We start from the raw sequence: 13,701 nt of genomic DNA, 5'->3' as shown, positions 1-13,701 counted from the left end.
AGAGGATATAAGAGAAAGGCCTGTCATCTCACCTGGTTGGAATTCACGTGGTAGTTATGGTAACTGGCAATCTTCTTGCCCAGAAATATGAGCAGAGAGGAGCTTACTAAAGCTAAGGAGAAAGCTTCTAAAATAAGTTCAGGAAGAATCTTCAAATCTGGTGTCACAGGAAACATGAAGCTGGAATAAAATGGTGGAATCATTCCTAGATAGCAGGAAAAACTTATTGGTCCCTCCCCACTCCAGACTTATCATGTGGGGCAACTGGCCTGACCCTTTAAAAAATAATAATAATAAAAGATAAGAAGAACAACTGAGGCAGCAGCCTACCAAAAACCACAAGCAAACCCAGCCAGGTTATTAAAGCCGTTGTGAGAACATGCTCTGCTATCTTCCATGTCAACGTTTTTGTCACATAGCAACAGCAACAAACAGGACAGGGAAGCAACAAAGATTGATGGAAAATGGCTCATCCACGCTATTGGGAGACCATCCCAGTGGATAAACAACAGGCAGATACATGTCTGTGATGGGTCACAGCTAAAAAGCTCAATGAATTCTATACTACTCATGCTCAAATCTCATGCTCATGCTCAATTTAAGTTATAACTTAACTTTCAGGGTATAACTTTCAGGGTTATTTCAGGGTATAACTTAAATCACTGTCCTTTGTTCAAATTACTTCCAATTCTAACCATACCTTCCCTTCTATAGTTTTTCCCCCCAATTTTTTTGTCTTGGTAAATATGCATAACATTGAAATCTACCATCTTACCCATGTTTAAGTGTACCAATGGCGGTAAATACATTCATAATGTGTGACCATCTCCATCATCCACACCCGACACTCACCTTGTGAAACTGAAACTGTATTAATCCCATTAACCAATAACTCTCCATTTCCCCCCTCCCTCCCTCAGTCCTGGCCACCACCATTCTCCTTTCTGTCTTGATGATTTGGACTATTCTCAGCACCCCACAAAAGTGGAGTCTTACAGTGTTTGTCTTTTTGTGACTGGCTTAGTCCACTCAACATAGTGACCTTGAGGTCCTGCTGAAGGTAGATGCTTAACTGACTGAGCTACCCAGGTGCCCCCAAACTCGTAATTCTTTTAAATGCATTGGTCTCTTAAAATTATGTAAGAAATAAAAAGTGGAATTACAAACCATTGTTAAAAACATTAGTTTTTATAATTTAGTTTTTATAATAGTTTTTATAATTAGTTTTTATAATTTCCCAATATTTACCTTTATTAAGATCTTTATTTCTTCATACAGCTTTAAGCTACTGTCTAGTGTCCTTTCATTTCACCCTGCAAAACTCCCTTGAGCATATCTTGCATGGCAGTTCAAGTGGTAATAAACTCCTTCAGCTTTTGTTTATCTGGGAATGCTTTAATTTCTCCTTTACTTTTGAGGGAAAATTTTGCTGGATATAGGATTCTTGGTTGACAGTTTTCTTTTTCTTTTAGCAATTTGAATGTGTTGGCCCACTGCATTCTCACCTCCAAGGTTTCTGATGAAAAATCTGTTCATTACTTTATTGATAAGCCCTTGTGTATGTATGCCGAGTCACTTCTCTTTTTGCTTTCAAGACTCTCTTTGTCTTTTTTTTTTTCAAGATTTTATTTGTTTGACAGACAGAGATCACAAGTATGCAAAGAGGCAGGCAGAGAGAGAAGGGGGAAGCAGGCTCCCCGCTGAACAGAGAGCCTGACATGGGGCTCAATTCCAGGACCCTGAGATCATGACCTGAGCCGAAGGCAGAGGCTTAACCCACTGAGCCACCCAGGCGCCCCTCTCTTTGTCTTTTGAAGTTTGATTATATATCTAAATACAGGTCTCTTGGAGTTTCTCTTACTAGGAATTTGTTAGATTTAGACATTTACATTCATGTCTTCCATCAAATTTGGGAAGTTTTCAGCCATTTTTTTTCTTCAAATATTGTTCCCCATCTCTTTCTTTCTTTCATCTCCTTCTGAGACTACCATGAAGTATATGTTGTTGTACTTGATGGTGTCCCATAGGTCCTTACAACTCTGTTCATTTTTCTCTGATCTTTTTTCCTTCTGTTCCTCAGACTCAATAATTTCCATTATCTTCAAGTTCACCAAGTCCTTCTTCTGACTGCTCAAATCTGTTTTTAAATCCCTCTAGTGAATTTTCCTTTCTGTTATTGTACTTCTTAGCCCCATAACTTCTTTTTAGTTTCTTTTTAAGTTTTCTGTCTCTTTATTGATATTTCCATTTTGTTCACACATTGTTTTCATGACTTTCTCCACATTTCCCTTTAGTTCTTTAAGTATTTTTAAGACAAGTGCTTTAAAGTCTTATGCTCATAGATCTGCCGTCAGGCCTTTTTCAGGACAATTGTTGTTCTTGTTTCTTTTTTCTTTTGAATGAACCATACTTCCTTTATCTGCCTTCAGATTTTTGTGGAATATTGTGTACTTGAATCTAATAATGTGATAACTCTGGAAATCAGATTCTCCCCACTCCCAGAGTTGCTGTTTTTTGTAATTGTTCTGTTGTTGTTGTTGTTGTAGGCTGTTTTTATGCTGAGGATAAGCTTGATGTATAAACTTAAGGTTTTCTCAGGGTTTTTCTGAGTCTGTACCTTTCTCTGGGTATGTGTAGTTATGTTCTAATTTTTCTTATATATACAGTTTTTAAAAATCTCCTAATCTTTAATGTGTGACTTCTAAAAGGGGAAAAAAGAGAAAAATGAAGAAAAAAAGGGGCACTAGCCCTTTACATCCCTTGGAAGTCACTTTTACCAGAGGGGGAGGGACTTGCAACAAATGGGAGCGAGGTGCAACAACAATGGCTGTTGACCTTTTTGTTTGCACCTCTGTGGTCAGAAGTAGCAATCAGCAATCAGAGGAAAGATCCACAATATTTGGAGGACAGGGTCTTCTTTGCCTATGCTTCCTCCCTCAAGTTGTGTGCAAGTTGCTTCAGGTATTCCACTGCCTGCCATAAGGCTGGATGTGGGGGATGGTAGCTGACACTGTGCTAAGAGCTGAAATTTCCTGAAATTAATTGCAATTTACCATCCATGCCTTTCCCTAGAGGTTACAAGGCCTCAATAGGCTATAGAGTTCCAAAATAGTTATATCAGACAGATTCTGCTAGTGTAATTTTTGTCTAGGTGGGGAGAGAGATTCCTGGTGCTTTTTATTCCACCATCTCCCCAGATCCTCTCTCAACTCCTGTTGATTTGAGGTCACCAGATTGTTGAGACTTGTCCGTCTTGCTGGTAGTCACTGTCATCTAATTCTATTAAGTCAATATATACATAATTTCTTCTAAGATCACATCATATAAAACATTGCCAGTCTCATATTACCACAAGTAGAACTTCTTCCCAGGTATATCTCCCACCATATTGTAAACCAGGAAACTCTCCTTAAGACAATAAACTTTCTTCTTTGTCAGTATTACTATCAGATTTCTGATCAGAGAATTAAAGATTATCCTGCTTCTTATAGGAATGGATGCTTGTCTGTTTGTGAAGGGGTTTAGGAATTTCACTCTGTTATCCGGAGTATCTAAGACAGGTTCTGTGTGGTCAATTTTAGGCTGACTTCTTAGGAGTCAGAGACTGTTTTTGGTTCCCTTCATGGGCATGCATCATTGAGTAACACTCATAAATATTTGGTAATTTATTTTTAATGTTTTTTACAAAAATTTACAAAAGAGGAAAGGACGGTATAGTGAGCTCTTGTGTACCCATCACTCACTTTCAATACTTAACAATTTATAATCAGTCTTATTTCATTTGTACTCCTACCCACTGCCTATTCCAAGATTATTTTGAAGCAAATACCAGGCATTCTATAGTTTTTTTTTTTTTTTAAAGATTTTTATTTATTTATTCGACAGGCAGAGATCACAAGCAGGCAGAAAGGCAGGCAGAGAGAGAGGAGAAAGCAGGCTCTCCACCGAGCAGAGAGCCCGATGCGGGGCTCGATCCCAGGACTCTAGGACCATGACCTGAGCCGAAGGCAGAGGCTTCAACCCACTGAGCCACCCAGGCGCCCCTCTATAGTTTTAATTGTAAACATTTTAGTGTACCTATTTGAAAGATACACACAGGAAGATTAATACCAATTTATCAATATAATCAAATATACAATTAATGTTCAAACTTTCCCAAATGTCTTATAAATATATATTTTACAGTTTGTTTTAATTAGAACCCAAATAAGATCCATATGTTACAATTTGTTGTTATGTCTCTTAAATCTCTTTTAAGCTATAGGTTCTTGCTACATATTTTTGTTTTTCCTCCCTGCAACAAAAGCTGTTGTTGTTGTTAAAGAAACCTGGACACTGTTCCTTTTCCCAAAAGATTTTGCTGATTGCATCTCTGAATTATCATTTAACATATTCCTCTTTTGTATTTCTTATAAATTGGTAGTTAGCCTTTTGGGTTTGGTCAGATATGGGCTAGTTTTGGGGGGCAAAAATAGTTCATAGGTGGTAGTGTGTAATTCTGTCAGGAGGCATAAAATGTCTTTTTAAAAAAACTATAATTAGAAGCACTTGGTTGGCTCAGTTGGTTAAGCCTCTGCCTTCTGCTCAGGTTATAATCTCAGGGTCCTGGAATTGAGCCCTGCCCTCTGTGGGAAGTCTGCTTGGAGTTCTTTCCCTCTGTCCCTCCACCTGCTTGTGCTTGTGTTTTCTCTCTAGAATATATAAACACATCTTTAAAATAAAGATTGTTCTATTTCTGTGCAAAATACCATTGGAACTTTGATAGAATTGCATTGAATTTGTAGATTTCTTTGGATAGTATGAACATTTTAACAATATTAGTACTTCCAATCCATGAGGATGGGATATTTTTCCATTTATTTGTGTCTTCTTCCATTTCTTTCATCAAAGTCTTATAGTTTTCAGTATACATGTCTTCCACCTCCTTCGTTAAATTTATTCTTATGTATTTTATTCTTTTTCATGCAACTATAAATGGGATTGTTTTCTTAATTTCTTTTTCTGATAGCTCATTATTGTGTCTTTTTGTGATGTTAACAGATGTTACACTAGTATACTTTAATGGTGATATCCTAATTCTATAATTCCTTCTCCCTTAAATTGCTGTAATACTTCTATAAAGTGAAGTATCTGAATATCAATATTTGGATCTCCCAAAGAGCAGTTCTTATAGGAAAAGCATGATAAATGCTTATTTGTTCTTTTTATTTAACAATTTACAAAATAACAAAAGTTGGTTCTACAGCATTTTGGGAGGGTGAAAAAAATGGGTTTGCTCTTAAAAAAAAAAAGATTTTATTCATTTATCTGAGAGAGAGAGAGAGAGAGAAAGCAGTGGAGAGGGGCAGAGGGAGAAAAAGAAAAGGAGACCCCTCTTTGAACAGGAAGCCCAACATGGGACTTGACTCCAGGAATGAGGACCTGAACTGAAGGCAGACGCCCAAACGACTGAGCTACCCACCTCTTTTAGAATTTTTATATTCACTGATTTAAACATATTTTATACGTTTTGCTGGTAAAAACCTCAAAGTGATATATAGATTCAAGGCAATACCGATCAAAATTTCAATGACTCTTTTGCAGAAACGGAAAAGCTGATTCTAAAATAAAGAAGAATAAAGGTAGAGGGCTAAGGGTATTCCATTTCAAAACTTACTGTGAAACTGTAGTAATTAAGATTAGTATACAGATCAACAGAATAGAATTGAGAGTTCAGAAATAAACTCAAACATTCATGGTCAATTGATTTTCACCAAGAGTGCCAAGACCACTAAATTGAGAAAGAACAGTCTCATCACCAAATAGTATGGAGACAATTGGATATTCACATGCAAAAGAATGAAGTCAGAGCCCTATCTTACAACATATACAACAATGAACTTGAAATGGATTAAAGACCTAAATGTAGACCTGAAACTATAAGATTCTTAGAAGAAAACATATAGATAAATCTTCATGACCTTGGATTACATTACATGACTTTGTAATACCAAAACCTCAAACAAAGGAGAAAATGAATTGGACTTCATCAAAATTAAAAATCTTTGTGCTTTCAAGGATCTGTTGAGGAAGTGAAATGACAGCCCACAGTAAAGGAGAAAATTCTTGCGAACTGTATATCTGAGAAGGGTCTAGTATCCCAAATTCCTACAACTCAACAACAAAAAGACAAATAACCCAATTAAAAATAGTTTAAGGACTCAAATAGATATCTCTCTAAAAAGATATACAAATGACCAGTAGGCACATGAAAAAATGTTCAACATCATTAGCCCTTAAAGAAACGCAGATCAAAGCCAGAATGATGTACCACCTCATACTTACTAAAAGGATAATAACAACAATAATAATAAAAAATAGCAAATGTTGGTGAGCATAGGAAGAAATTGGAAATTTGTGCATTACTGGTGGGAAGGTAAAATGGCGCTGCTGCTGTAGAAAATAGTTTGGCAGCTCCTTAACAAGTTCAACATAGAATTACCACATGACCCAACAAAATCTATTCTTACATATAAACTCAAAAGGAATGAAAACAGGTGCTCAAAAGAAAAACCTGCACATTAATGTTCATAGCCCTATTTATAATAACCAAAAGTTGGAAATAAATGAAATGTCTATCAGCTGATGAACAGATTAACAAAAGGTGGTATATCCATATAATGGAATATTACTCAGCCATAAATAGGAATTATCCATGGTACAATATGGATGAATCTTGAAAATATTATGCTGAATGAAAGAAGCTAGAGTCAAAACACCACACATTTTATGATTCCATTGCAGAATAAGCAAATTCCTAGAAGTAGAAATTAGATTAAGGGGCACCTGGCTGGCTCAGTCAGTAGAACATGTGACTCTTGATCTTGGGGTTGTGAGTTCAAGTCCCATGTGTGGTGTGGAGTTTACTTAAAATTAAAAAATTAAAATAAAAATAAAAGAAATTAGATTAAGTGGTAGCCCAGGGCTGTGGAGGGGAACAAATGGGGCAGGGCTTCTTTTTGGGGGGCGATAAAATATTTTAAAATTAGATAGCAATGATGGTTGTACAACTTTGAGAATATACTAAAATCGATGAAAGTGTACAGTTTAAAATGGTGAATTTTAAGGTATATGAATTATACATTAAAGCTGTTATTAAAACAAGATAGTAGGAAAATATTATAAATAACTTTTTGTCAATATACTTGACACTTTAAATGGGCAAATTCTTTGAATCACCAAAATTGAGTACTCTCAAGAAGAAATGGATAACCTGACGTATAGAGAAAGTTTATGTAACTTAATAGTAGTTGTACTTAAATAATAGCCTATTAAAAATTGAATTTGTAGTTAAGAGCCTTTCCACAATGAAAACTTCAGGCCTAAATATCCTCACTGATGAATTCTACCATGGAGAAATAATGCCAGTTCTATAGAAACTCTTCCAGAAATTAAAGACAAGAGAATACATCCAAAGCGTTTTATAATGCTGACAATACTCTGATACTAAAGCCAGATACAGATATTACAAGAAAAGAAACTCTCAGGCCAATATCCTTCATATACATAAATGCAAAAATTCTTACCATCATTTTAGCAAGTCAATATATAGAATGGTAATCATATATCATTACTAAGTGAGGTTTATCTGAGGATGCAATGTTGGTTTAACATTCAAAAATCAATCATGATATTAACAGACTAAAAAAGGAAAAGAAATTTTCATGATTTGAGGGGCAGTATTGTTTTCCCATGGATCCGTAAAATAATCCTTCAAGCTGAATTTGGAAGCACACATATGCTTTGGTTTCTATATCTCTAGGTTTATTTTCTAAGTGAAAACAAAACAAAACAAAACATTGAAATGTTTTAGATGAAGTTTGCTATTTGAAATGTTAATTCTTCTGATTATTTTTATCCTTTCATCAAGACACAGACACAGGACTCCAAAACTGACTTCCAAAATTTTGTGTAAAACCCAAATTCAGTAAAATGAACAATGTGTTAAATATCTCTTGGGAAAATTATTTTAAAATATATTTTGTGATGTATTTATATTTAATCCCTTATCTAATAAAATGTTATTAGTTTCTGCATTTTCAATTTTATTTTCTTTAGAATAAGAAGCATCCTACTGTACATTATTATGCATAGGAATCTAAATTCCTATTTTTAAATATCTTTTCCTTCACCATCTATGTCTGTTTTAGTTCCCTATTTAAAATATACTTATAACGTACAAGCACCTAGGTGTTTTCTAGGTAATGAGCTAGATAGAAATATAACTGAAGGCTCAAAGGCAGATATTTAACCTTTCGTTAAATTTCCCCTTTTTGTACTTTTAAGAAATTAGAGAAAAACGTGGCTATCCCAAGGAGGTATACAGTAAATGGAATTTATTGCCCAAATCTCTGTCAGTAAACCTTAAATATTCAGTATGCTAACACAAACTACTGTTTTTCCTTTCTGGTGTTCTCTAACATTTAATTCTTTGTTAGCAGTTTAGGTTACAAGGACACATGGTCACAGAAAAAACTAACTTAAATTGTTCAAATTTTCTAATCTTTAGCAACCTCAGATAAACATATAATAAAAAGGGAAGTTCAAAGCAATACCTAACAAAAAAAGAAAGCAATACCTAAAATTAGATTTTTGAAATGCTTCCCTATCTATCTATACCCTGAATCTTGCGATGAAACAAGCAAAAGTTGACCATATGGTTTTTAAGTCATCAATAGAGTGATTCTAATCAGGGATTTTGGAATTAAATAGAAATGGGTTCAAAAGCAGCTGTGCCCTGACCAACTGTGTGATGGCAGAGAAATAATTTAAATTGGTAAACCTTAGTTTCTTCAGCCATAAAAAGGAGTATTACTGGGAGGTGCAAATGAAATAAAATAATTATCATCAATCTCATTGTTGTTCTTGTTATTTTTTTCTGAGAGCAAAGAGGCAGTCTTATTTACCGTCACATTCCTTGGCACCTAGGTGGTCTGCTCACATTTTTTTTTTTTAACTGAACAGAATTGCAAATGGTTTAGTCATCATTGGATTTCATGGAGAACTGGTAGGACATGAGACTAATCCAATCCGCTTTCATCAAAGTAGTCTATGTTTTGTTCTCCTGGAGTTTGCCGGTATTACTGACTCTTTGCAGTATTCCCCACTGAACAGCCTTAGGAAATAAACAACGCTCTTCAAAAGCCTGCCTGTGAGTCAAGAAACTGCAATGTATTGCCTTTCTTAGCTAAAGTGATTCATCTGATGAAGGTTACAGGGAACTAATATTTCCTAATAGAAACAAGAGTGACCCATGGTCACTGGTAGGAATTATAATGTAAATTCATTCCAAGTCCTTAAGAACTCCATAGGGCAGACTATTTGAAGATAGTTTTCTACTCAGAGTAATGAAATAATGCTTCTTAAGGACGCTGAGGTCGAAGTGGGTGGAGACAGAGGGACACTCATCTCCTGAGCACTTAGCTCCAGGACCGAGGCCAGGAAAGCAGACGCATTTCTTGGTCCGTCCTTGAGAGTTAGTCAGATAGGTATGGATGTTTTGAAGACCCGAGATGTACTGGAAAAAAAACTGTGTGTCTCTCTGGTATCTGGCGCCTCCAACAGTTTACTTGTGTAAAGGGACTGGCTCAACCTGGGGAAGAGAGTAAGAGGCTGACTGAAGAAACGAAGGGCTGTCCTAGCCTGTCTTCCTTCGTGGACCTCTGTATTCTAAAATGCACTGGAGCCCATTACCCATATTTGTCCGCGGCCAGGCTGCTAGTAGAGAATACCAATCAGGCTGTGTGGTCAGAGGCTAAGCGAAGGTAACAGAAAGGGAAAAGTAATCCTGAGAAGTGGAGTTACTGACCTATAAGGAATCATATCAATGAGCGTCCTGCTGGTTTCAGTGGCCATGCTTATCTTGTTGGCAAATGCAGTGAAGCCAAGAATCTGTAGGGGTTAAAATAAAAATGCAAATGATCATCTCAAAATTATGAATTGCTTCCAGGAACAGAGGTGCATTTAGTCTTGGCGAGGTGGGGAATGAAATATATGTGGCGGTCCCCATGCATGAAAGTGAGAAAGAGAGGCGGGGCCAGTTCAGCAGAGAAAGAAAGTTGGAAATCCTCTCTGACTCTTAGCTCCCTAAGCTCTCTTTATTTATTTATTTGTTTATTTATTTTCAAAATTTATTTATTTATTTTAGAGAGCAAGGAGAGCATGTGGGGGGAAGGGGCAGAGGGGGGAGAGACTCTCGAGCAGATTCCCCACTGAGCACAGAACCTGATGTGGGGCGGGGGAGGCTCGATCCCACAAGATCGTGACCTGAGCAGAAACCAAGAGTGGGAAGCTTAACTGACTGAGCCACCCAGATGCCCCCAGCCTTAGCTCTTTTTAGCCTCGTAGACAGAATGAAAAGCAACTTCAGCCTTGGTCTCTGGCATGACAATGGGAATAAGTGGATGCATTTACCAACTTGGAACATCTGGACCAAATAGTACACACATGTTTTCAGGTAGTCGGTACTTTAAGGCCTCAGTTGTAGAAGTTTTTAGATCTAGAGACACTGTACCAAGATACATAAGCCTTTGGGGGATTGTTTAGGTATACTGAGAATCATATTACTGACTAACCCTTAAGAATAAATATAGAGCAGCATTTGATAGCACAAAGAAAAAGTCTTCAGCAAGGCAATGACTTGCTTTTTAATCTCCCTTTCATTTACTCCTAAAATAACAAGGCTCCTTTCCATTTCAACTAGGGGCAAAATAGACGACCTAGCAGCTGTTGCACCTTATAGAGACCTCACACCAGAGCAAATTAAGCCAGAGACAAAAGAACTTGATGCCCAGGTCTTAGCATAATAATTATGTAGCTGCTTTACCCCATTTTCCCTACTAACACATAAATCTTTTCCCAGCCTCTGCTGAGAGTTCAGACACTGAGCAGAATAGCAATTGGTTTATCTGTGATGCTGTGATCTGATGAAGACCCCTGGGAACCTTACAGGTCAGAAGGGAAGGAAAAATCTAGATCATAGCTTGACTCAGAGAAAAGTTTTCTTCTTTATATAGTTAAAGGATAAAAAGTGTGAAAACCGGCCAAGGAACTCTTTTTATTTCCAATATAAAGGTAATGCTTGCTCATAAAGGAACACAGAGAAAAACAGGAAAATTAAAAAGCAGAAGTAAATCACCCAAAGACAATTATTTTTGATGCCTGTTTGGTGTGTGTTGTACAAATTAAATAAACATAGGCACAAACACACTCGTATACATATATAAGTGATGAACATATAATACATATAATTTCTTAGAGCTATAGGATTCCTGAATTATTTGTCAGTATATTCTACCTGGATCCCAGATACTGCCTTGAAACTTTCCCTTTCTATTTGACACTATGTGTTAAGGACAGATTGGTGGGTGTGTGCAGTTTCCTCCAGCATGTCTAAACAGTAAGTGTCTTGGTGGGTACTGTGAGAAGCTTTTTACACCCTTAGGGCATAGCAACTCTAATCCTCCCTCTCCCATTTGCCTCACTGCCAGGGGAAACGTGCAAGTCTTTTCTCAGTTCTAACAACATCTCTAATCCTTGCTACTTGGTGGACAGTGATCCTGATTACTTGACTTGCTTGATATGTGTATAAGTAATTATTGCAGGCTTTGATAACCTTTGAGTATAAATTAGGTCACAAAAAAGTGTAATGCCTAAATTGCAACAATTCTAAGTCTCCACCGACTTTTCTTGCTGGATCTGTTTCTTCCCCCACTTCACTCCTTGGTGCATCGTAATTATTTATAGCGCTCTCCAAAAGGAATGTCTTAACTGTGGCTCCCAAACCAATCTGTCAGCCATAGTCAACTCAGAGAATCCTCTATACTCTTACTTCTTGCCTTTCCTAATAACTCTGGTTAACGTTCATTGCTTTCAAGGTTGCTTGAAGGAATATCACTACAATCCCTGCTGCTGATGTCTCTTAAAAGAGGGCTGATTTGTACAACGTGGATGGACATCAAGGGCAATATGCTAAGTGACAAGAGCCATATAGAGGAAGACAAATACTGTTCGGTATCACTTAAGTGTGGAATCTAAGAGCAAAAACACAAACAGACTCACAGAAACAGAGTAGAAAAGGGTTGCCAGGAGCTGGGGGTTGAAGGAAATGGGGGAAAGGTTGATAAAAATATACAAAAACATTCACGTTTAAGATGAATAAGGTCTGAGGGTCGAAGGTAATGCACAGTGACTATGGCTGATAACATTGCATTGTATAATTGAAATTTGCTAAGAGTAGAACTCAAATGTTCTCTCTCTCTCTCTCTCTCTCACACACACACACACACACACACGTGTGCGTGCACGCAAGATAGATACATGAGGTGATGGAAATGTTAATTAACTAGATGGGCGAATCTTTTCACAACGTATCTGCATATGAAATCACCATGGTGTACACTTTATATGTCAATTACACTTCAAGGAAAGCTGAAATTAGCAAGAGAGTGCCAATATCTGCCTCACAGATGCCATCTGCTGGTGACTCCAAAGCCTCAGCTTCCTAAGGCGTCTGAGCTGAGCTGGGTTCCATGAAAAGGAGAGGTTGGCACTGACTCCACTCTCTCGGGCACCATTATTTCTGTATAGTGATTTGGGAAGTCTTTGATAAAAGTTGTCTTTCAGCTTCTGGCCTTTACAAACTAATAGCTTTTCAGCTACTCCAATGAAGAAAGAATATACAACTCCACGAGAAGTAGACAACAGTTATAAGACAGAGCCTGGTCTCAAATTCCAAAGCAATTCCCATACTGTTTTAATCATGCTGTGTATAGACATGGATGCTTTATATAGAATTAGGTGACAACATACAAATCATGAGAACTTAGTGTTATTTTTTTGCCCACACAGTCTATTGTGGGCCAGTGTCTTTTCAGGGCAACTTCTTTGCAAACAGTGCCTCAGGGATCCAGGCAAATTCTACCTGGGGACCCTGTTATTTCAATAGGCAGCCCTATGATTACCACAGCAGGAAGAGAAAGAACATGGGGACTCACATGCTTTCTCCTATGCTTTGGCTCCAAAGTCACTGGCCCTGCATAAGTACAGGGCAGCTGGGAAATTTAAGGCAAAACATGGACATCTGGTGAACTTCAAGCATCTCTGCAACAGAACACTTCTTAAGGGGAAATTAATTCTTATGGATCCCCAAGCATTCAGCAATCCTAATAAGAGAAATGCTAACTTTAAAGGCCTGACCTTTATTTATGACAATGTCTTTATCATTGTAAAAGTGTTAATCATAACTGAAAAAGATAACTTTTACCAGATATTTTTTTCAAAGAAAGAAGAAATGTTATCATTAGCTAGTGGTGAGCCCCAGCTCTGCCACTTACTAATGACATGGATTAGGCAATCTATTTAACATCTCACCTCCCTCAATTTCTCTTCTGTAGTATAGTGAGAATGAAAGGAGGCTGAAAACAGTATGATGGCAACACTATTAAAATAGAAACAGGGACAGCAGGCTGGCTCAGTCAGTAGAGCATGTGACTCTTGATCTCTGGGTTGTGAGTTCAAACCCCACATTAGGGGTGGAGATTACTTAAAGATAAAATCTTAAAAAATAAAATAAAATAGGAACAACATTCTACGTAGAAGACAGAAATTCACCAACACTGAGCATAGGCCTATCATATATATTTGAAGGAAGAAAACTGAATA

General features: G+C 37.1%; 1 protein-coding gene across 1 annotated transcript in view; it reads right to left on the bottom strand.

The window, feature by feature from the left end:
* Positions 1-13,701, bottom strand: part of SLC26A8 (solute carrier family 26 member 8) — a gene marked incomplete at its 3' end in the record, with an annotated part of 77,311 nt that overhangs the window by 22,846 nt on the left and 40,764 nt on the right. The window contains exons 8-9 of the mRNA XM_080805932.1: positions 9,848-9,930; positions 33-180 (exon numbers count right to left, since the gene is read on the bottom strand). Of these exons, the coding sequence (XP_080662058.1) occupies positions 33-180; positions 9,848-9,930 (231 nt within the window). The remainder of the gene's footprint in view (positions 1-32; positions 181-9,847; positions 9,931-13,701) is intronic.

The sequence above is a fragment of the Martes martes genome (genome assembly GCF_963455335.1).
Source record: "Martes martes genome assembly, chromosome: 6".
Classification (NCBI taxonomy): Eukaryota; Metazoa; Chordata; class Mammalia; order Carnivora; family Mustelidae; genus Martes; species Martes martes.
The sequence above is the reverse complement of the archived record's forward strand: the minus strand, read 5'-3'. Positions and strand labels throughout refer to the sequence as shown.